This window comes from Phasianus colchicus, chromosome 3 (genome assembly GCF_987193195.1).
Source record: "Phasianus colchicus chromosome 3, bPhaCol1.hap1.1, whole genome shotgun sequence".
In the NCBI taxonomy this organism is placed as follows: domain Eukaryota; kingdom Metazoa; phylum Chordata; class Aves; order Galliformes; family Phasianidae; genus Phasianus; species Phasianus colchicus.
This window is the reverse complement of record NC_143438.1, coordinates 61435062-61458528: the sequence shown is the minus strand read 5'-3', so window position 1 is coordinate 61458528 and position 23467 is coordinate 61435062. Positions and strand designations below refer to the sequence as shown.

At 36.4% G+C, this 23467-nt stretch overlaps 1 protein-coding gene across 2 annotated transcripts in view; it reads left to right on the top strand.

Moving 5' to 3' along the window:
- Positions 1-23467, top strand: part of ARFGEF1 (ARF guanine nucleotide exchange factor 1) — an 82676-nt gene that overhangs the window by 35502 nt on the left and 23707 nt on the right. The window contains exons 5-19 of one of the 2 annotated variants that reach the window (XM_031604866.2): positions 1569-1748; positions 3550-3823; positions 4340-4453; positions 5074-5246; positions 7568-7701; positions 10000-10234; positions 13200-13299; positions 13417-13556; positions 13700-13808; positions 15131-15332; positions 16501-16612; positions 17831-18036; positions 18137-18221; positions 20066-20237; positions 21698-21849. In XM_031604866.2, the coding sequence (XP_031460726.2) occupies positions 1569-1748; positions 3550-3823; positions 4340-4453; positions 5074-5246; positions 7568-7701; positions 10000-10234; positions 13200-13299; positions 13417-13556; positions 13700-13808; positions 15131-15332; positions 16501-16612; positions 17831-18036; positions 18137-18221; positions 20066-20237; positions 21698-21849 (2388 nt within the window). Of the gene's footprint in view, positions 1-1568; positions 1749-3549; positions 3824-4339; positions 4454-5073; positions 5247-7567; positions 7702-9499; positions 9604-9999; positions 10235-13199; positions 13300-13416; positions 13557-13699; positions 13809-15130; positions 15333-16500; positions 16613-17830; positions 18037-18136; positions 18222-20065; positions 20238-21697; positions 21850-23467 lie in introns of those variants that run through there. The other variant, XM_090137670.1, reaches the window with a different exon arrangement.

Here is a 23467-nt window from a genome sequence, read left to right as displayed (position 1 = left end):
AATATCAGTTTACAAATGTGCATAGTAGTCTGAGTTTATTTTCTCCAGTGCCTGAAAAGGAAGGAAACCCAGAGGATTGATTATCAGAACCTCTGTAGCCATATCAAATTCATTAAGAGTTTGGTAGCTGCGAGCAGATACTGGTCTGGAAAGTTATTCAGTGAGTTTGTGGTATTATGTTGGACTGTCAGGATGAGTGTGTGTATATTGTTTCTTGCCTCATGGTCTCCTTCTCAATTGGTATGAAAGAAACCAAGCTCTACTAGTCATAATGTGTACGGAAAGAATTTAGGAAATTCAGGCTTTCAGGCCAACTAAAACAAAAGAGTACATAATCTATCTGTAGTGTAGCCTTGTCAAACTTTTCTACTAGTAAGTATTTTCTCTTATTAAGGGATGTAAAAGACTTAAGACTTTGTATTGCAGTGAAAGTTAAAATCAAACTTTATAATCAAATTGTTAACTACCTGAATTTAACAAGGATAGCTATAATGAGCTGTTTCTGGCATACTGTAACAGTGCTTGGAAAAAGAAGAAAAAAGTCTTCTGTTTATGGCTGAGCTTCATTTGTTTGGCTTCTCTTCTTAAGTGGAGTATTTGCTGCTCGAACGTGTGAGGAACTAGAAAAGTCAGCAGAGCTGTGGCTGTTAAAAACAGCTTTGGGGATAAATTTTGGAGTGTGACCATGATAAAGAATGTGTAGGTATCTTACATGAACATACATATACATAGGAGTGATGTGCAGCTTTTACTGTGGGATTCAGTATGTTTTAACCCAATACTTGCAAGTCTCACAAGGCCCCAGGAACTCCTAGAAGTAAGGGAGAGTACAGTGAAAAGCTTTATGGAAAACAAGGGATAATACAATACATAGAGTTTTTAGTGTTTGAGTGAGAAATACATTTGTCCACTTTCTGGTACTGTGTGTAGACGGAGATGCTGACAGTGCTGTAAGAGATTCTGTAAGAGTAATTAGGCATAGTTTGAATAAGTTACACAGCACTTGAAGTACCTTCTGTTTTTAACTACCAAGAAGAAACTTTCCATTGTGTTAGCTTCCAGGGCTTCAAGTTCTCTCTTCCTTTCCATAAACATTTAGTGTAATCTCTGTCAAAGTCTTCAATGCAAAAAACTCTTCCCTGTTTTCTGTCACCTTCTACTGGAGTACAGTCATCAGTGTATGCATGATTATTTGGATCTGTACAAGGCTCTTCTGCTTTCCTTCTCTTTTCTAGCACATGCTTCTGATAGTGTCTTTGCACTTAGTCCTTGGGTGCAATTTTAGGTTTTTATTAACAACTTGATAACTCCATTGGATACTTCTTGATGTTAAAAGCTTGTATTTCCTAGATACATTGATTAAAATATTAAATACAAATTGGTGTGTGATATTGGTGTGTAAATTGGTATGTGTGATATTCTGGTACAGCTACAAAAAACTTAATAAACTAGAGTTTAAGATGCATATTTATTTAACAAGTAATCCAAAACTGATATTTATTCATTTGCAAACTGTTTCATTGAAAAGTAAAGTTCTGACTGGAAAATACATATATTTGTTTATTCAGGCTTTACTTACTGCAGTGACATCTCAACATATAGAAATCCACGAAGGAACAGTGCTGCAGGCTGTTAGAACATGCTACAATATCTATCTAGCAAGCAAAAATCTCATAAATCAAACCACAGCCAAGGCCACTCTAACACAGATGCTGAATGTCATATTTGCACGTATGGAAAACCAAGCAGTGAGTATCTCAGTGTTTTTATATAGAAAGCAGCTTGAAATTTGTGTTTTGTCATTAAATCATTTGGACTTTGCTAACTTATCTATGTTTGATAAAGGATCTGGTGACTTCTATTTTTCTTTTTGCATTTTGTTCTCTGAAAATTATGTTAAATGTATTTTGGAGGGAGGAGTGTCATAAAGGGTTTAAAATTCTTACAGTGGACCTGCTTATTTAATAAATGTGTTTGACACCAGTTTCTATTCTCAGTCTGTCAAGAGATGGCAATCTACCTGCATAAGAGTACATATAGAATAATTTAGTGTTAGTGAAATGTTCAGATGTTCTTGTGATGGTATGCACTGAAGAAGTAATCCATGATTTAAAAAACAAAACAAACAAACAAACAAAAAAACAACCACCAAAGACAAAAAGCCCTTCCCAATAATGTAATTGCTTTTTTTTTTTTTTTTTTTTTTTTTGCATTTTACCATGGGATGATCACTGACAAATACTTTTATGTCACTGCAGTTGTTGCAAGTGGTCAGCTGGGACACTGACATGTGCCTTGTGATTTTTCTGCGATAATAAAGATCAATGAGGCAGAGTAATTGTCCTAATGCACATGAAAAAGGAATGACAAAAAAGTAGGTGCTCAGACTGGGAGCTGCTTGAATTCCTAGCTAGTTTTAGAAGGAGTTCTGTTGTATCATTATAAACTCATTTTTCTTTATATAGTGGATTGAAGTTTGCACTTCCCTCTCAGAAGCAACTGCTTATTTGTACATAAAAACAGTGCAGTCAGAGATTTGGTGTATCATATTTATAAGTAATAACAAGAGTCATCCAGAACATGAGATGCTTTGAGAAATCTGTATAGTTCCTCTATTTTTAAGTAACTTATTTAAAAAAAAAAAAAAAGGATTGTTACTGTGCTAAGTAGGAAGTCTTTGTTTTTGCCAAATCATAAGTCTCATATTTATGCAAACTGATAAGCACTTTTGCCTGTCTGGCACACTCAGGGTGACTTTTTTAAGGGAGAAGTTACTTAAGCTGAAAGTTCTAAAAGTTCTAAGGTTTCTAAGTTTTAAGTTCTAGATGTCCACTCAGGGATTTATAGCTCCTCAAAAGATACAGCTTAGAAAGCCTTAAGCATAAAGAGTAAAGGACTATGAGCCTACTAGCTAAAATAATGATGTAAATAGTTGTAAAACTGTAGTGAACATAAAGTTCAGTTGAGATAGAAAGCAAGTCCTTAGAGCATCACCTCAGAGTTCACTCTGCTTTGGTTTGACTTCAGCAAATGTTGTCCTAGTCTATTGGACAAATTACAGATACTGTTCTCTTGGCAGGGGTGCCAGTCTGAGGAGCTGTGAAACTTAGAAGAGTCTTTGTCTTTCAGTTTTAAGTTGGCATGATAACTTCTCCCTGAGGATCTATCTTCTGCAGCGTTCTGGAAATGCAGATCATCTTTTAGATCAGCTTTTAACTCTGAGTCTGTGATGTTGTGGTGTTGTTGCTTTTCATGGATATTCAGTCGGTTTGCTGGGTTTTTTGTTTGTTTGTTTTTTTATTTTTTTCTTTAGTTAATCTTAAATTTTCCTGTGTGTATCTCTTAGTGAGAACTTAATTTAAAAAAAAATAAAATTAATCCTGTGATATTATATATCTTTGAAATTATGCAAGTAATATGTTAAGTTTATGAAGGCAATGTGTAAGCAAAGCCTATAGAAATTTCATGTTTCTACCATAACATATGAAGTATGTGTATAGCTCATTGTTTTGATGATAAAATTAACGTGTAATTGCAATGTATTTCTAGCTTCAGGAAGCCAAACAGATGGAAAAAGAAAGACACAGGCAGCAACACCATTTACAGCAGTCTCCAGTAAGCCAGCATGAGCCTGAGTCACCTCAGTTGAGGCATATTTCAACACAGGCTGATCAGCTGTCTAAAGAACATGAGAGAGAGCTTGACCACAACACGAATGATGTAGACAAGAACCTTCAGGAAGATATAGAGACAGAAAATGGATCTGATATTTCTAGTGCTGAAAATGAGCAGACAGAAGCTGACCAAGCCACAGCAGCAGAAAGTAATCAGTGTGTATTTCTGTTTCATGGAGGGAGGGAAAAGGTCTGTAAAAATAAAGGCTGAGGACTGTCTTTTTTTTTATTTCTGTTTCCCAAACTTGGAGTCAGGCATATAGATAGTTTCTAATAATTGCCTGTAATCCTTGTTACCATTGCTAAATTTTATCACAAGTACAGTTTAGTCTTACGCATCCTTATAGTTGCTTTAGCAAAGATACCTCTTTGCCCTCAATGCCAGCAACTTTTCAGTGTTTAACATATATGAAAATACAGAATTGATGTGTTTGTCTCCTGTTGGCATAAGGCCTGTGTATTAACTACTGTTTACTAGTTAAACACTGGAATGTTTATGCTGTGCAAATACTGTTTTCAAAACATTCAAACACAATTTCATTTTTCTAATGTATAGCCAGCTATTAATGGATTTGTAATTGAATTTTTAAGTAATAAATGAAAGTAAAATATTTCCTTAGTTTACGAATATTCAGTAATATTCTTATGATTTTTTTTTTTTTAAGATCTTTCTAAAGCTGACGGAGAAACGTATGATGATGAAAGCAATGAATGTGAAGAGAAGGCACAAGAAATAGTAGAAAGTATTGTGCAGGAAATGGTGAACATAGTAGTTGGAGGTACTATATTAATAATCTGTCTAGTTAGTAATGAATGCAGTCTGAGTCATGACATTAAGAATTATTTTAACACTTCTAAATATTTAACTAAAATTCATCACTGTTTAATAATATATGCTGAAGAAAAGCCATTTCAGTTGTGTGACTTAGCTATGTGTTATTTAGCTATAAAATGGGCAAGATTTCATGCATACATTTAAGCTTTCTCTATTGAATACTAATGATATTTAAGAAAAAAATCTTGTTTTATTTTAGTTTTGTTTCCAAATAATCTCTTCTTAAATGGGCCATCTCTGTAGTAGCAGTGAAACACTAAATTTTGCAGTTTGTTGAAAAATGTGTATAAAATCTGTGACTTTTTTTCCCAGTACTTGCTGGAAAATTGGCAGTATGGTAAAACTGCAGTGTCAAATTTTAAGTTGTTTTTGACTGTAGTTTTCATTAGCAAAAATTATTCAGACGTTTCTTAATTATATAGAGCCATAAAAATTCTACCTTAAGATTTTCCTTAAAAAACTTTTGCTAGTATTCTACTGTTCAGGTGTTAAATGTGCACTTTTTCTATTTTGTGCTCTGACTTAATATTTGTTTTAGTTTTTACATCTTTTCTTTTCTGCTAGATATAGAAGGATCTGCTGAAAGTGCAAGTGCTGATGGAACAATTGTAACATTAGAGGATGGCAGTGACAGTGAAAACATTCAGGCAAATGGAATTCCAGGGACTCCAATTTCTGTTGCTTATACACCGTCTTTACCGGATGACAGATTATCCGTCTCTTCCAATGATACTCAGGTACAGGCAGGTATAAATTAGGAAATACTGAAAAAAAGCAGAATGCTTTAAGTATTGCCCAGTGGTTATACAGAAAATATTTGATGTAGTTCCATAAACTACAGATGAATTTTAAGATGAATTTTAAGATGAATTTAACTCACATTCTAAACATCCTTTTAGTGTGCTGTTTAAATTTATTTTTTAAAAATATTTATACTCGATGCCTATTTTTGTGGTGTGACTACCATATTTTTAGCTGCAGCATGAAACTGTATCAAGATGAGAGAATTCTTCCCATTTTTCAAAATGCACCTGAGAAACAATGAAACTAGCCCTAAATAGATATATAGCTATTGTAGACATGGTTATGTAATTTTCATGTGCTTTTTTCACATGATAAATACAAATTCAAAGCTTATAGCATACTGTTTCTGCAGTGATTTAGGATGAAAAGCTTTGTTCGATGGGATTTGATTTTCATTAACAAAAAAGATATGGAAATGCATTCCCAGTGTTGTATCAGATACCATGTGTGCAGTATCTATTGATACCAAAGTGTACTGAATAATTGTGTCTGAGGAGAATAGATTGTAAGCTAAAATGTATGCTATACAAGTGAAATATTAATATTTTGTTTATATCAGGAACAGCAGCACAATACTGCAAGATTTTAGGGCTGTGTAACATAGGACAGAAGTTTTGCTGGTGTATCTTGCTGCAGATATGAAATCACTTGCATTCTGTTCAAATGTCAAGAATTTTTTCTTGAGCTGGAGTTATCTACGGAAAGTAATTAAAGGCAGTTTATTCGCAAGGTGCCATGTTTAAGCCTGACCCCTATAGGATGATAGAATCACCAGTTGGAAAAGACATCCAAGATCATCCAGTCTAGCTGTCTACCTACCACCAGCAGTTCCCCACAAAACCGTGTCCCTTAGTGTAGTGTGCAAATGTTTCTGGAATGCCTCCAGAGATGATCACTTAGTCGCCTTCCTAGGCAGCCTGTTCTAGTTCTTTTGGAGAAGTTGTTTTTCTTGATATCCAACCTGAACCTCCTTTGGTGCAGCTTAAGCCCATTCCCTCACCTACTCTCGCTAGTTATGCGGGAGAAGAGGTCAACTTTCACCTCCCCACAGCCTTCTTTCAGGCAGTTGTAGAGAGCTGTAATGTGTCCCTTGAGTCTCCTTCAGACTAAACAATCCCAGTCCTCTCAGCTGCTCCTCATAAGATTTGTTACACTTCACTGGACATGCTACAGGGCTTCAGTGTCTTTCTTGTAGTGAGAGGCCCAAAACTAAACACAGTACTGGAGGTGAAGCTTCATCAGAGGAACAGTCACTTTCCTGGTCCTGTTGGCAGCACTATTTCTGATACAAATCAGGATGTCATTGGTCTTTTTGGCCACCTGGGCACACTACTAGCTTGCATTCAGCTAAGCATCAGTCAGCACTTCCAGGTCCATTTCGCAGTGTTCCTGACACTGATAATTGGTCTGACTTTTAAAGACAGATGTAAAGAAGGCATTGAGAACCTCAACCTTTGCCCTGTCCTCATTCACATTCTGTGCCACATCCAATAAAGGATGGAGATAGTTATTAGCCCTCTTCTTACTGTTAATATATTTCTAAAAAGTTTTTAGTTTTCTCTTACCCCAGTGGCCATGTTGAGTTCAAGCTGTGCTTTTGTTTTTCTAATTTTCTCCCCACATATCCAAAGAACTTCTTCACACTCTCCCAGAGTTGCCTGTCCCTTCTTCCACAGGAGGTAGACTTTCTTTTTCTCATGGAGCGTCAGAAGAAATTCCTTATATATCTACATCAGTCTTTTTCCCTGCTGGCACATCTTACAGCACGGGAACAGGCTTTTCCTGTGCCTTCAAGACTTCCTTCTTGAGGAGCATCCAGCCTTCCTGGACCTCTTTGCCCTTCAGGACAGACTCCCACGGGACCTTCCCTACTAGCATCCTGAATAGTTCCAAGTCTGCCTCAGAAAGTCCAAGGGAGCAGTTTTGCTAACTCTCCTCCTGTGCCAAGACTAGAAAATGATGCCATTTTGTGGTCGCTCTATCCAAGACAGCTCAAGAGCTCCACATCTCCCACTAGTCTATAGTTTCAGGGACAGTCTTTAATGTAATTCTTGCTTTTATTGAGGTAACATATATTGTTACAGAGTTCGTTCATTTTAACTATACTGCAGAATCCTTTTTTGTTCATTGTAGTTTAGTCTTTTAACTGGTTATATTTGTATAATATCTTAACTTCTTGTTGCTAGGAGGTGGGGATTTCCTTACACAACCTGCTAATGCAGAATGGAATACTGAAATATGTTAACTTCTTTAGGAATCTGGAAATTCTTCAGGACCTACACCTGGTGCTAAGTTTTCCCACATTTTACAAAAGGATGCCTTCCTTGTATTCAGGTCACTGTGTAAACTCTCCATGAAGCCCCTATCAGATGGACCACCAGATCCAAAGTAAGTAGAATTGAGAGTTTTCATAATTAATCCTTTTTTTTAATCTGAAAATAAAAATTATTTAAATATTTTTGACAATACCCCGTTACTAAAAGGTTGTTTACCTTTGAGAAGGTCCTTTTTGATTTTAATATGTTGAATGAAAGCATCTGCTATTACCCATCTACTCTTCAGAAGTTTCTTAATGATGCCTGTTCTTTTGATACAGTGCCTTATTTCCTGTAAGTACACTGTGTTCTTTCTAGCTCCCCCGTTTAATGCTTTTCAGCAGGGTTTGTAAAGAAGACCTTAAGCTTGTACCCCACCGATTTTCTCTTGTATGTTGGATAGCCCTTATGTATACAGAATGCTTTGCATTGAACTGGTACTCATGACAAATTGGTGTTATGGTGCATTTTGTTTTCTTGGTCAGGTTGAATGCTTCTGACAGCTTTTTTTAAACTAAAACACAAATGTTTTGAAAATCTTACCCTTTGAATGAAGAGATCCTATTTTGTGTTTGGCTTAACAAACTGTTTGTTGGAAAACAAACAAAAACATGTTGTCCTTCATGGCTGAGTGACAGTATCACTGTGTCTGTTGGCAAAGAGCTTGGCTTTCCTCATATCTTATGGGATCTGTGTGCCTCTATCTTGGTGTGTCAGGAACATTTTGTGACAGTTTTAAAGTGGATTGCTTTTTTGTTCCTAAGATACTAAAACTATAAAATGAGCACTGTTGAAAGTCAGAGGTTCAGTATTCTTTAAAATCAGCTTTACTCTTCCAAGATCTAACGTCTAAATTATGTGAATTTGAGAGCGTAGCTTAATCGCTTATAGTAGCGTGGTGAGTTTAATAACCTGAAAATTATCATGCAGTACAAATGATTTTGAAGGGTTAGTCTAGAACATTTTTCAAATTGTTATCTTCTGAGGCACTACAGGAAATCAAGATATTCAGGAATGAAGATTGGGGCATGAGGTTTTTCCTCACTCTTTGTGAGAATTTGTCTTTCAAGAAGTGCCATGAAAGTCTTTTAGCTGGTACTCTCTGGATCTAAGAATGTATCAATTTACCAAAGGCTTAAAGGATTAACTCTCTCTAGAAGGACAGCAATATTAAGGTACTTAGCACATCTCATTGGAATGAAATCCTTAATGTTCAGTGTAGAATTGATTAGGCTCTTCATCTAGAACAGAGTGGCATTTAAAACAATAGATTATCTGCAAAGACGTTCAAAGATGTTCTGACTTTGGAGAAGCACCTAGAATTAATCTGTGGTTCTGAGGCATTGATGGCTTTATGAATTATTACAAACATGCTGTAATTGGAAGAGAGAGAATAGGGTATCTGTGACAATAAATAAATATATCATCCTCCTCTCTACAAAAATTGCTTTCCAGAGAAATTAACTGTGAATGTTATTGAAAATATTTTAAAATTCTGGCTAACTGGGCATGGAGATTTAGCTTAAAATCACAAGTTGACATCAAGATTTCATTCTTTGCAACTTACCGTCTCCTTTTCCCCTTGAATAAAATAAGATGGGAAGTAAATGCCCTGAAGGCTTATTTATTAGATTTCAGTCCTTAAACTTTGTAAAATTAAGTAAGCTTACACTTTGTCACAGAATTAGTAAGGCCCACAAATGAGGATTGGGTTATGAGCTCACACTTTCTGTAAGTAGTCAATATGTAATACTTAATTTACATTTGAAATTCTCTTTATAGTTAAAATTTTGTAATTCGTTGCAAAGCACAGTGTGGTTGTGTGCCAGCTGTACTCTTGATGTCATGCGTGATGTCTGTATGAAGCACATTGTTATTGTGGAACTCTTGACAATGCTATAGTTGCTCGATTCTGCTAATGCCACACTTAAAATAGGCAAACTATGTATTTTTGCTGCACTTGGAGTGGAATGGGGTTAGTACTGATAAATAGTATGAAATAACATATTTAGAGGAAATAGATACATTGAGAAGCAGTAAGTTAAGGCTGTTTTCATTATGGTCCTTAGCTTTCCTTCCATGCTGGGTGGAAACAGCATTCCTGAAGTCACTTGTCAGCTTTTGGTAGTCAGGATTCTGTAGATGAAATTGATCTTTTAGAGGAGATCTTCAAAGTGCCATTATAGCAGAAAAACAAGTACTTCAAGGTCTGACTAAGAAAGGATAGCATTGCCTGCTGTTATCACTGTTATTATGTGCTGTACTACAGAAGAGAGTGTGGCCAGTAGTAGTGGAAGGAAACAAATTGTTTCGAATTTGTGTTTGTTTCATGTACATTATTGGGCTGATCTACTGTTTTGATTTATTCCAGATCTCATGAACTGCGGTCAAAGATTCTTTCATTGCAGTTGCTACTGTCCATTCTACAAAATGCAGGGCCTGTCTTCAGGACAAATGAGATGTTTATTAATGCTATTAAGCAGTATCTTTGTGTTGCACTGTCAAAAAATGGAGTCTCATCAGTTCCAGAAGTTTTTGAACTTTCCCTTTCCATATTTCTTACCCTTCTCTCAAACTTTAAGACTCATCTGAAGATGCAAATAGAGGTACGTTACGTGTCTTTCTAATTTAAAAGATGTGGTGGGCTAAGTCTACTTCTGTCTATATTTATATGTAGCTTGGTGTTGCTTAAAGAAATTTCTCTTTCTTCCCAAATTCCAGCTTTTGTGCAAGACATATGTTAAAATTGTCTTCCTCTGTTTGGATTCCATAAACTTATTAATAAAACCACATTATTCTGAGTGTTTTTACATGCTTAAAATTATGTTCCACTTACAGTAGTCTTTGATCTGTTACGTGTTGAACCTTTTATATTTCATGGGATCCTTATTAAGAATGAGGATATAAGAGGATATAAGAATGAGGAATAAGAACTGAGGTTGTTCTGTGATTCTGTGATTTCCAGATCTGTCCATGTGCAGAAGCTCTTTCTCAGCCAGTGGCAATTGGTGAAATAACTCTAAAATCACATTTGAGTAAAATGTCAACATTTACTTCGAAATAGTTACAAATTCAGTAAGATTTGCTTTGTAACATCAGAAATGGCACTTCAGGCAGCGTCGAGTGGTTAAGTGGAAAACTAATGGGAAAATTTTTCTAAGAGGACTATTTAAAAAAAAAAATACCATCGTATTTTAACTTGAACGTAAAATGAAGTCTTGGAAAAGAAGTAGGCCATTTCATCACTTAAAAGCAGACGTTTACATAAACTAATAAATTTTACTGTGCAGAACATGCCTTGATTTACAGATAGTCTCTAAGTCTGGAAGTCAAGTTTGTGAAAAGATGCTGAGAGATGTAGATAATATTCTAGTTATAAAGACCTTCAGTTCACGCATTTCTTCATCCATGTATGTCACTGTTTGAGTTGATGCCTCAAGAAATCTTTAGAGGAAGAACCTAGTTTTCCTATGCTTGATATTGCTAAATATTTATCTGTTATAAAGTATGGTTTCAAGAAATCTATTCCCTGATTGTGAGTAAAGAATTTTCTTGCAGCTACTGATCCTAAAGGTTATTCAAAAGATGTGGGTAGACAAGTAGATATCTTCACATTCAATTTTTGTCTTGGAGCTGTAAGAAGAGCCATATGCTCTGATTTACAGTATGTAAAATCTATAGATTTTGGGATTGAGGCAATGTTCATCATCTGTTCAAGATATTCTTGGCATATTTTAAAGAGTAACTTCAGAGTCTGTTGAAAGACCAACCTCCCTTGGTCTTTTGACTTAAATTTTCCACTAACAATGTCCTCTGACAGTTAAATACTAGGTCTTATCTGAATTCTATTGTAACTGTATTTCTAAATGGGTCACTGGCTGTATTTGCAGTAATGTATGGCTAATTCTGGCATACTTCTCCCTACTCCTTTTGCTTTGTGGTTTTCATCCAAATCTGGTCTTAGGTATCAAAGGATTTTGAGTGCCACTTGACTGTGTGTAACCATCACTGTCTTTTGGTGACAGTGAATAAGTTAGCACTTTTTTTATTATCAGTTGACTAAATGAAAAAAAAAAAATATTGCTCTTTTCCAGTTTAATTTTTTTATATGCTAGAAATAAAAACTCAGCTTTGTAACATGATTTGCCATAAGTGACGTAGTGCTCAGTACTATTTTTAACTAATTAAAGGTATGTAATCAGCACAACTTTGAGAAATTGTTCATCATGCAATATGCTTTTCCAAAGCTGATATTAGAAGCAAAAATTCCACGTAAGAAGCATAGAGATCTAAAGCATCTTTAACGTATGCAGACTGTGTAGCTAATTTCTTTTGTAGCTTGAAATGTTTTTGTACTTAAGTTGTTTATCTGTGCTTTTACACTCCTTTCCCCCTCCTCAAAACTAAGAATTGCTCATAGCAGGGCATATGTTAAAATTGTCTTCCTCTGTTTGGATTCCATAAACTTATTAATAAAACCACATTACTCTGAGTGTTTTTAAATGCTTAAAATTACGTTCCACTTACAGTAGTCTTTGATCTGTTATGTGTTGAACCTTTTATATTTCATAGGGATCCTTATTAAGAATGAGGATATAAGAGGATATAAGAATGAGGAATAAGAACTGAGGTTGTTCTGTGTGCATATTTTAATCTAAAGAGGTCAACAAAATGAATTTTTTTTTAGTGCATTTTCCTTGTGGAAATACGTTAATGTCAGTGTTGCTTGGAAATCACTGTTTTTTGTTTGTTTTGTTCGTTTGTTTTTCCTGAAGTATGTGAGTTAAAATGAAATTAGCCTTGTACTTATCTCTAGCTGGTGACTAGCATGGAATCTGGAAGAAGTGAGAAAAAGCCTGCTGTACCTGCTAAGCATACCCAGTTGAAATTATTCAGATTAAAATACTAATGCATGTGGTGAGGACCCAATTGAGAGGGGATTTAAATAGTGACTCTGAACAAAAGCATCAGCACTGAAGTAATTTCAGGGAAAGTTAATATTTGTTTTAGAAGATGAACTTCCTGTTAATGGATGTGTTGCATTTTTTAATGCTGTCTGACCAGTACTCTTTTGATGCTGCTGTATAGTGATCCTCCTGTATCAGGATATCTCCCTTCTAATGATACTGGCACTTTAAATTGACATAATTTGCCATTCTTTACATCTGTGTCATATCATCATCATGTAGAGAAAACAGTTTGTGGTGGGTAATGTCTCTTTCCAAATCTTAAATGATTTTGAACTCTAGAAGTATCTTAGATTTCCCATCAGGCTATACTGACTTTGGGTATTTCACAGCATTCTTGGTTCTTCTGATTTTGAGTGATCACAATGTAAGACAAGTTTTTAGCTGTCCAGAAGTATGTAAATACTAATTTGAAGTCCTGATTTGAACATAAGAAACAAAAACTGTGTTTTCTACCTTTTCTCTTTATTTTATTTTCTTCTGTTTTTCTAGAATGCTTCTTTTCTGTTATTCATGTGCTTTCAGAATAATGTACTGGAATATTGGCCATCAAATTTCACTACAGTGTATGTAATGGATTTCTTTCTTTTTCCTGAAATATTAGGTTTTCTTCAAAGAAATTTTTCTTTATATCTTGGAAACATCTACTAGCTCATTTGATCATAAGTGGATGGTTATACAGACACTGACACGGATATGTGCAGGTACTAAGATCTTGGCTACAGTTTTTACATGTTTTTGCTGAAAACCAAAACTGTGCTTGTCTTTTGTTGAATGATGTAGTCTTGGTTCCAGGTTTGACAATGTCACTTTGTTTATAGATGCCCAGAGTGTAGTGGACATCTACGTGAACTACGATTGTGACTTAAATGCAGCAAATATATTTGAAAGGCTGGTTAATGACCTATCAAAGATTGCTCAAGGAAGAGGTAGCCAAGAACTTGGCATGTCCAATGTTCAGGTAAAAAACAAAAACAAAAACAAAAACCAACAACTTCAAAAAAAACTGCCAAACCTTTTGAAATTTCATGTTTCTTGAAATGATAAGACTAAGCTCTTTGTTCCATTAATGTATTTCTTTTGATTTATTTTTTTTTTTCCTAGGAATTAAGTTTGAGGAAGAAAGGATTGGAGTGCTTAGTATCAATCTTGAAATGCATGGTGGAGTGGAGTAAGGATCAGTATGTAAATCCCAATTCTCAGACAACACTTGGTAAGGCATGAGACATCTTTCTTTTGGTTTTTAGTAAAGAGGTGCCACCAGAATTTAGTGCATTTCTACAGTATTTTGGTATTTCTAGTTTCTAGATTGGTAAAACCTCCTGCATGGATTAGCGTCATTTGTATGATTTGTCTGTCTTAATTATATGAATTCCTATAATGCTGTTACACTGGAGATTACTAAATCCTTTTATTTCACATATTTCTAACTTTGAAAAAGACCATAAAATGTAATTTGAAATGCCTTTAGTTTCATGTTGATCAAATTACTATTCAAGCAACTAGGATGGAGGGTGATTTTTTTTCTTATCAAGGCTCCAGGGAGACCTCGTTGCGGCCTTCCAGTATTTGGAGGGAGAGTATAAACAGGAGCGGGTATGACTGTTTACATGGGCTGATCGTGATAGGACAAGGGGAGTGGTTTTAAACTAACACAGGGAGGTTTAGGTTAGATATTAGGAGGAAGTTTTTCACCCAGAGGGTAGTGACACAGTGGAACAGGTTGCCCAAGGAGACTGTGGATGCCCCATTGCTGGAGTCATTCAAGGCCAGGCTGGATGTGGCTCTGGGCAGCCTGGTCTGGTGGTTGGCAACTCTCCTTGTGACAGGGGGGTTGAAATAAGATAATCATTGTGGTCCTTTTCAACCCAGGCCATTCTTTGATTCTGTGATCTATTAATATACAGCTAATGAAATTTCTGTTGTTGTAACTGAATCGCTACTTGCTTTATTCTTGTTTCAGTCTGGCCTGAGATGAAAACTATTAAGGTTATACCAGAATTTTTATTTTAAGAGCTTAGTTTGGTAGTTGAAGTAACAAAGTGGAAGTGGAAGCTTAGAGGTGGTTAGTAATACTGTCACTGAACTGAGTGAGAGCACCAGCTACTTGGCATGTGTGATCATAAACATTTTTCGGCACTCTGTTTCAGAAACTTTTAGTGTGATTTGCTTTGTGTCAAAGGTAACTTCTACCTTGAGAGTAAAAGGATCTATGACTAGATTTCTAAGTTGTTCTTGTTTTTTCCTAAGTATTACAGAGTATAGTTGTAATTTAAAGTTTAAATATCAAATATGTGATACGCTGAAAGAATCCTCCTTGATGCACTCTAGTGATTTTTCACGTATCTTCCCAATGAAAATAAAACCAGAGTATTTATAGCAAAATAAATATATCATTGATGATAACTGTTCTAACTTTTAGAAGCCTTTAGAGAGGATTTGAAAAGTAATTGAAAAATTATTTTGACTTGATTTCAATTTCTTTTCACTTGAATGTACTGTATTTCCTATATATGTAATCCTTTCAATTTGTAGGGCAAGAAAAACCTACAGAACAGGACAGCAATGAAACCAAACACCCTGAGACAATTAACAGATATGGAAGCTTGAATTCCTTGGATTCTACTGCTTCATCAGGAATTGGCAGCTACAGCACACAGATGTCTGGCACTGACAACCCAGAGCAGTTTGAGGTCCTAAAGCAACAAAAGGAAATAATAGAACAAGGAATTGACTTGTGAGTGCCTTTTATCACCCATGGGAGGGTGGATTCTTTTGGAACTATGAAGATTCCTGGGTTTTTCTTCCTTCTCCTCATAGATACTCATCTTGTGTTAGGAAAAAAACTCTGGATGTAACAGCACTTCCTCTGGTGAAAGAGTGCTGAATGGTGTCCCCTTTGGAGCCTGTCAACAGTGTTTTGTGTTAACCTAATTCCTCACAGCTAGAAGATGAGTACTCTGAATGTTTGTTCTTTTTTCTCCAGACCTGCTTGTCTAAAAATAAGATTTTTAATTGGTATATAAAGAACACTGAACTCACGTAATCAGTTAAATAGTACCTGTTTTGCTGTACACATTACTGGCGGAAGTGCAAATAGTCTCCTCCTAATTCATTATTTTTTCATTATATGAACTGTAGGATAATATCATTGCTCATGGATTCTGACATGAATCTTCCATGTGATTTCTGACTTGTCACCTCATCTCCTCATTGAGGTCACCTTAAGCAAAACTAGAAGTTTTCTGTGGTGTAGTATTCAGACTCTGAAAAAACATGCCGTAGACCTTCAGTGTTTCAGTTTCTTCCTGTCGCTTGGTTCCTTGTCTAGTGCATTTCCATTCTTACAGGCAACTTGTAGACATATAGTCATTCACAGAGACAAAAATGAAGAGCAACAAAGCATAATTATTCCTTTCCAGATCAGGAATTTGCTGATTTGCTGATGTGTATGTTTTCTTTCCTGAAGATATCACTTCAAAACATGCATTTTATTTATACGTATATGGACATACATATTCATATGTATACGTGAATATACAGTTCTGGAATGTGCAATAGACATGGAATTCTAGTTTGTTTTTGTTAGATCAGGGAAGAGCAGAAACTGAAAATCAGAATAAATAATAGTTCTGTTTAGTAGGGCTTGGATGCCATGAGGGCCTCTACATAAGAAAGAGGAAGAGGCGGCCATTCACAGAAGTAAAAATTCATTGTCTGATGAAGGGAATAATCAAGAATAACTTACTCCTTTCTGGTACATAGTTTGATAAAGGGAAAATACTTGTGTACAGATTTTTGATCTCTCATCCAAAATCTGTTTAATCTTCATTGTTAAAGCATTTATGGTTTTGTGCATAGGTAAGAGAGTTAACTCTCATTCCGTCTTGATCTTCATTATACAGGTTCAATAAGAAGCCAAAGAGGGGGATTCAGTACCTGCAAGAACAAGGAATGCTTGGCACTACCCCTGAAGATATTGCTCAGTTCTTGCATCAAGAGGAGAGATTAGATTCAGTAAGAAAACTGTTTTCCTGATGTTTCTTCTCGGTTATGCTGATGTTTTGATATTAATTGCCAGTCACACAAGTGTTTTAAAGCATATAATTTGCTTGTGCAATGGAGAAGGAAAACTTCTGTCTTTGAAAATTTGGGAAGTCATTGAGTTATGAATATAACTTACAATATGGAAGAGAGTTGTACCCTGTAATATAAGCATCCTACAGTTCAGTGGAGTGCAAAAAGATGGACCTACTTGAGCTGACTCAAGACTTGCTGATGTTCCTAGACCTGTATTTTAGTTAACTGGATTTATTGAGTCCGGAAAGAGACTGCCAGAATTAACTGGACTTTATAGACAGCTGAAAAAGAATGTGGCACTGACAATGTGAAAAGCACATTTGCTGCCTCCCAGTGGAAAGTTATTTAGTTTAGATGTTGTGTTTGATTTGATTTACTGCTAGGGAGCTGTTGCTGAATTTGGGATTGTCCTGCAGTATCTGGCAGAGGATGATGGGAATATCTTGCATTGGTATTGTCACAGAAGACACGGCTTTCTTAAACAGCAGTCAGCACCACTGAGCTTAGCAGCTACCTCATTATTTCCTAAGGAAACGTGTGCATATACCCATGATTGCAGCTCTGGCTTCAGTGACAAATTTCAATACTGGAATTTAGAATCAGCCATCAAAAATTGTTAATCTCAGTTTATTTTACTTTGCAAAGTATTTTTCACAGACACCTTTCTCTGAATCCAAGGTAGCACTGATAGTGACACTGACAGTTGTCAGGGGGATGTATTTAAACATGACCAACATATGTTTGGGTATGGTTCTCAGGCATTTGAAATCTGTACTGTAGTGGGAATCAAGTTTATGTTAGTAAACCTTTCATTCCTGTAAGTTCCCTAGCTATAAAGAGCAGAGAAAGGAAGTTACTGGTAATACTGTCTTTTGTACATGTGGTCTTTGTCTAATAGAACAAAATGGTACATGAGTCAACTCAGAGAAGTAGAAAAGCAGGCATATAGAGCATATAAGAGAGCATTGGAATATCTAGGCAAAATGCTTTGCTTTAGAGAATAGAGGAAAAGCAGCAATGCGTGTCTGAGCTGCATTCAGTCTTTTCTTTTTGTGTAACGTATTGGCAGTATGAGTCTGTTCTTTATCTGCCTACCTCTCTTCTCTTGCCCCCAGTGTAAGTGTGCTAGTTTGTATTTCTCTGTTCTTATTTTAGACTCAGGTTGGGGAGTTCCTGGGAGACAATGATAAGTTCAACAAAGAAGTCATGTATGCATACGTAGACCAACACGACTTCTCAGGAAAGGATTTTGTTTCAGCTCTGCGTCTGTTTCTAGAGGGATTTCGACTTCCAGGAGAGGCTCAAAAAATTGATCGGCTGATGGAGAAATTTGCTGCTAGATATTTAGAATGTAACCAAGGGTAAGCCATGCTTTATGTCCTGAACTTTGGAAAGTTGAATAATAAGTGAAAATTCCTAATATGTTAAATTTGCTGTTATTTTTCTTCTTTCTCAACTCAGGCAAACTCTTTTTGCTAGTGCAGACACTGCATATGTCTTGGCTTACTCAATTATCATGTTGACAACAGATCTTCACAGTCCACAGGTATGTTGCTATGGAAATATTTTTATCATCTGTAGACATCTAAATTTCAGCCTTTTTGACAATATAGTTGTAAAAGCTTAATGTTCACTTTAATCACAAATCGTAGAAAGGCTTGGATTGGAAGGAACCTCAAGGATCATCAAACTCTAAGTTCCCTGCCATAGGCAGGATTGCTGCCCACTAAATCAAATGCTAGATCAGATTGCACAGGGCCCCATCTAACCTGGCCTTAAACACCTTCAGGGGATGGGGCATCCGCAACCTCTCTGGGAAACCTGTTCCAGCACTTCACCACTCACTCAGTAAAAAACTTCCCCCTGACATCCAATTTAAATCTCCCTTCCTTTAGATTAAAATCATTCCCCCTTGTTCTGTCACTATCTACCTGTGTAAAAAGTTGATTTCCCTCATGTTTGTTATCTACTTTTAAATATGGGAAGGCCGCAGTGAGGTCTCCCTGCGGCCTTCTCTTTTCCAGACTGAATAAGTCCAGGTCTTTCAGCTAGTGTTCATAGGAGAGGTGCTTCAGCTCTTGGATCATCTTCATGGTCCTCCTCTGGACCCTCTCCAAAAGCTTCGCATCTTTCCTGTGTTGGGAGCCCTAGAATTGGATGCAGTGCTCCAGCTGGGGCCTCACAAGGGCAGAACAGAGGGGGACAGTCACCTCCTTCGCCCTGCTGGTCATTCCTTTTCTAATGGAACCCAGCCTACCATTGGCCTGTCAGGCTACAAGTGCACACTGCTGGCTCATGTTAAGTTTTTCATCACTCAGGACCTTCTCAACGGGACTGCTTTCAAGGAATTCTTCTCCCAGCTTGTATACATATCTGGGATTGCCTTGACCTAAGTGCAAAAGCTTGCCCTTTGCTTTGTTGAACCACATTAGGTTCACAAAGGGCCCGCCTTTTTTGTTTATTGAGGTCTTTCTGGATGGCTTGGCTTCCTTCTTGTGTATCAACTGCCCCATTCAGCTCAGTGTCATCAGCAAACTTGCAGAGGATGCACTCAATCCCATCATCTATGTCATTGCTAATAATGTTAAGGTGTAGTAGATCCAAGACATACCCCTGGGGGACACTACTCTTTACCAGCATCCTCTTGGATGTAAAGCCATTGACCGTTAACCTTCTGATTACAACCTTCCAACCAATTATTTATCCACCAAAGTCTACCCTTCATATCTTTCCTATTTAGAGATAGGGATGGTAGTATGCACATGAAACATATGGTAGCTAAAGTTTGTGTGCCTTTTAAGTAACACTGTTCATGGATATGAAGATTTTTAAGTTGTTTTGGTTAGCACTTTCTGTAAGGTATTGTTTCCCTTCCTTGCACTGGCTATGATACTGAAAGTAGTAATCAACTGTCTCAGAGAGAACTTGTATAATTATTTACCCATTGATTGTAGCACAAATCTACTCCTAATTTCAGACAATGAAGATACAGCCTTATTTCAGTAAACAAAAGCTCACTTCTGCAGTGCATAATATTTGAAAGTTTAGTAATTAGCCATTATTATTAAAAAAAAAAAAATCTGCAAAAAGTATTGAATTCTGGGATTATATTTAGAACAGATAGTCTGGTGTGTATGAAAAAAGTGTATTTTTTGGTAACGTATGGCTGATATACCTGCAGTTCCTACTTGAATTTATGTTGTAGTCCCTGCATGTCCGTGCACGATGATGTAGATTTGATAAAGAAATCTTGCGTATGTTGGATACTTAACAATTTCTTTTGAATCAGCAGGTTCATGATAACTTATCTGTCCACCTGCTTTTAGGCAGTGCTTTAACTTCTATGAACATGCTTTTTGTTTGTATTAAAAGATTCTTTCTGGTTTTCAGGTTAAGAATAAAATGACAAAAGAACAATATATTAAAATGAATAGAGGTATCAATGACAGTAAAGATCTCCCTGAAGAATATCTGTCTGCTATCTATAATGAAATAGCTGGAAAGAAGATTTCAATGAAAGAAACAAAAGAATTAACAATACCTACAAAATCCAGTAAGCAAAGTAAGTAACTGCAGTTAGCACTGGCTCTTCAGTGTCACGTAACTGTATCTCCTATTTAAAATGAGAGAGCGATGGAATCAGTGTGATTTATATAACTCATATCATGTTCTTTTACTTGACATAAATGCATGTTGCTATCTTCAAATGTGTGTTAAATGCAGCTGTTTATTTTCACTTCCCTGTGCTACTGAAATTCTGGTTTTTAGTGCTTTGAGTATGCTGAATATGGGTTTTGCTGTTGACCAGCAACAGGGAGAGAGAGATATGAGAGCTTCATGAAATGGGAGTATTGTCAAATAGGTGTGGTGCAGAACAAACACAGTAGTAGTACCTTCTGGGTTTGGGCTAAACACTGTGGTGGTGTTCTATTGTTGGTTTTTTTTTCCTGCAGTAAGCAGACTTCTTCAAAAATCTTTCGTTGTTTCATTTACAGGGCCCTAGCTGACTCTGCTTTTCAAGTTATCTTTTCTTCTCTCTAATACCAGATAGACTTTCTTGTGGTTAGTACCATGTGAAAATTCAGAAGCTACTCATTCTACTTGTTAGACAGGGACTATTAAGAGAGTTGTTTTATTCCTAATGTAGCCAAATTTGTGCATGTTTAAGCAGAAGTCCTAGATTAGTCTTTTGAGCAGATTGCTTGTAGGAAATTTTATCTGGAAAAAATACCATCCAATTTTCTATAATTACTCAGTTAATTTTTTATTATAATTTTTTAAAAGCTGCATGTATTAGGCTTCAGTTTGTTTTTCTTGATAAGGTAGATGTTCTGCTACTGAAATGAAAATGTGAAAAAGTAGTTATCTGAGAAAAAAGGATGTCCCTGTACCTCTGTGGCTTGCTGTGGTGATGGCTTGCTATGAAACTTCCATTGATATGATTTTTATGTTGTCAGTTGAGGTGATAGAGAAGGAATGCTTTTTATACAAATTGGATCAAAATTAGGTTACATTTCATACATAAACTTGTCGTAAGTTAAATTATGTCAGTATTCTACCTTGCTGATGCATTAATGGGTGGATAGTGATAGGACCAGGGGGAATGGTTTTGAACTAATGCAGGGGAGATTTAGGTTAGATATTAGGAGGAAGCTTTTCATACAGAGGATGGTGATGCACTGGAACAGGTTGCTCAAGGAGGTTGTGGATGCCTCATCCCTGGAGGCATTCAAGGCCAGGTTGGATGTGGCTCTGGGCAGCCTGGTCTGGTGATTGGCAACCCTGCCTGTGGCAGGGGGGGTTGAAACTGGATCATCATTGTGATCCTTTTCAACCCAGGCCATTCTATGATTCTGTGGTAACTTTGGAGAATAACGAGAATACAAAAAAAAAAAACAGCAAAAAAAACCAACCCGAGTTCAGGTATGGAACTTGATGGAAAATTTCTAAAATTCTGTTACTTCTGAAGATGTCACTGCTATAGATGTACAAATGTAAAAAGAAGAAAAAATGTGTTTGCAGGTGTTGCCAGTGAAAAGCAGAGAAGGCTCCTCTATAATCTGGAAATGGAACAAATGGCTAAGACAGCTAAAGCTCTTATGGAGGCAGTGAGTCATGTTCAGGCACCATTTACCAGTGCAACACACCTGGAGCACGTGAGACCCATGTTTAAGGTGAGCTACATTTTTAGATACTTAATGCAAATATCATGGAGTTTCTTCTTCATACAAAAAGCTGACAGACAGAATTTGCTGAAAATACTGAAGGTATTTATCTGCTGTGTTTTGATTCTTTTCTAATTTATTTAACATGTAAAGGGAAGAATGAACTTCAAGTTCTACTGCAGTTCTGTTTACACTGGGATTTCAGGAGTTTGTGTATCTTGATGCAGTGGAAAAATTAGGAGAAATGTTGAGAGAAACAGAAGTGTAGAGACTAGTTAAAAACTTGAAATAATGGAATTTTTATTTCATGTATGGAGAAGTAATCCAAACAATCTCAGACTAATTCCAGTTTATTGTTTGAGTTTTTCCTGCTGCTCTGAAGAGTGATTACTTCATGTTTTGGAAGAGCAGTTATCGGAATAAACTTCTGCCTGATGTTCTCTGTTTCAAATGTGTATTTCAGTGGGACTTAGGTGGTTGTCTAGTTTGGGAGCAGTTAGCTAGACCTGTATTAAGCTTGGATGGTTTTTATTTGTTTGCTTTTAAAACTTGTATTATTCTAAACAGCCTTCGTTACCACTTCCCAGTACCACTAGACTTACCTTCCTTACCACTAGGTGCAAAGTTATCTGCAACCCAAATGCCTTTTCCCATGTGACTCAGTTTTGTAGTTAAAAAATATATGCTCAGTAGTTTACTGTGTCAGAGAATGCTAGTGGATATGATCTTTGGCCACTAATTCATTTTGGTAAACTGACCCTGAAAGAGGTGGTTGTGCTCTTTCCGTCTGCACTCATTTGCTGCCCTTTTCCCAGGTGCTCATATGACCCCTTTGTGAACTGCTCCAGGGAGTTAAATTCTCAGAAGACTACCCTGAAAAAGACAAGTAGTTCCCTGATACAGTTTGCTATGGAGTCAGATTGAGCTTTAGACCCTGGCTAGAGAGGGAATGAGGATGTAGCTGTGAAACTGCTGTCTGTGAGGCAGAATTCTAAGTTGTTTATCACCAGTATTAATAATTGGTAAGTAGGTCATTATTCCACACAGAATGATGAAGAATGAAGCTCTTGATAAGATCTAGATTCAGACATTACTTAGCAGAGATGTACCATATGCCTTTTCTCTCTACTGTCTTCTTAAAGGCTGAAATGAAATAACTTGCATACAGGCATGTAAAAAAATCAGATTTTTTGTTTCCCATTTGTATTACCAGCCCTACTGATCTGTTTTCTCTAGCCTTTTGTATCTGAGAAGATCGTTAGTAAAATCCCTGTTGTTTTTTTTTTCAAAGAGCAAAATATAAACCATCTGGGAAACACTCTAAACATCTTCTGTGAAGTTAATACGAGAAATTTTCTTGTTGTCATAAGCTACTTAAAGAACGGATGACAGTGCTGTTTGTATGTTGGAGAGAGAACTGTCTTGGCGAACATGAGGCATAGAAGTTATGAATACTTAATCTCTTGTTGTCTTTTTAGACTTTATAACTTAGATTTCAGCAAATGTTCTAAATTCCTAGCCATCTCCTTCACCCATTGATGATACAGTAAAGCTTATCACATCTGTATAGATAGATTTGCCAAATGGTTAAATCAGAACAATAGTACACTTTATGTAACCATCTAAG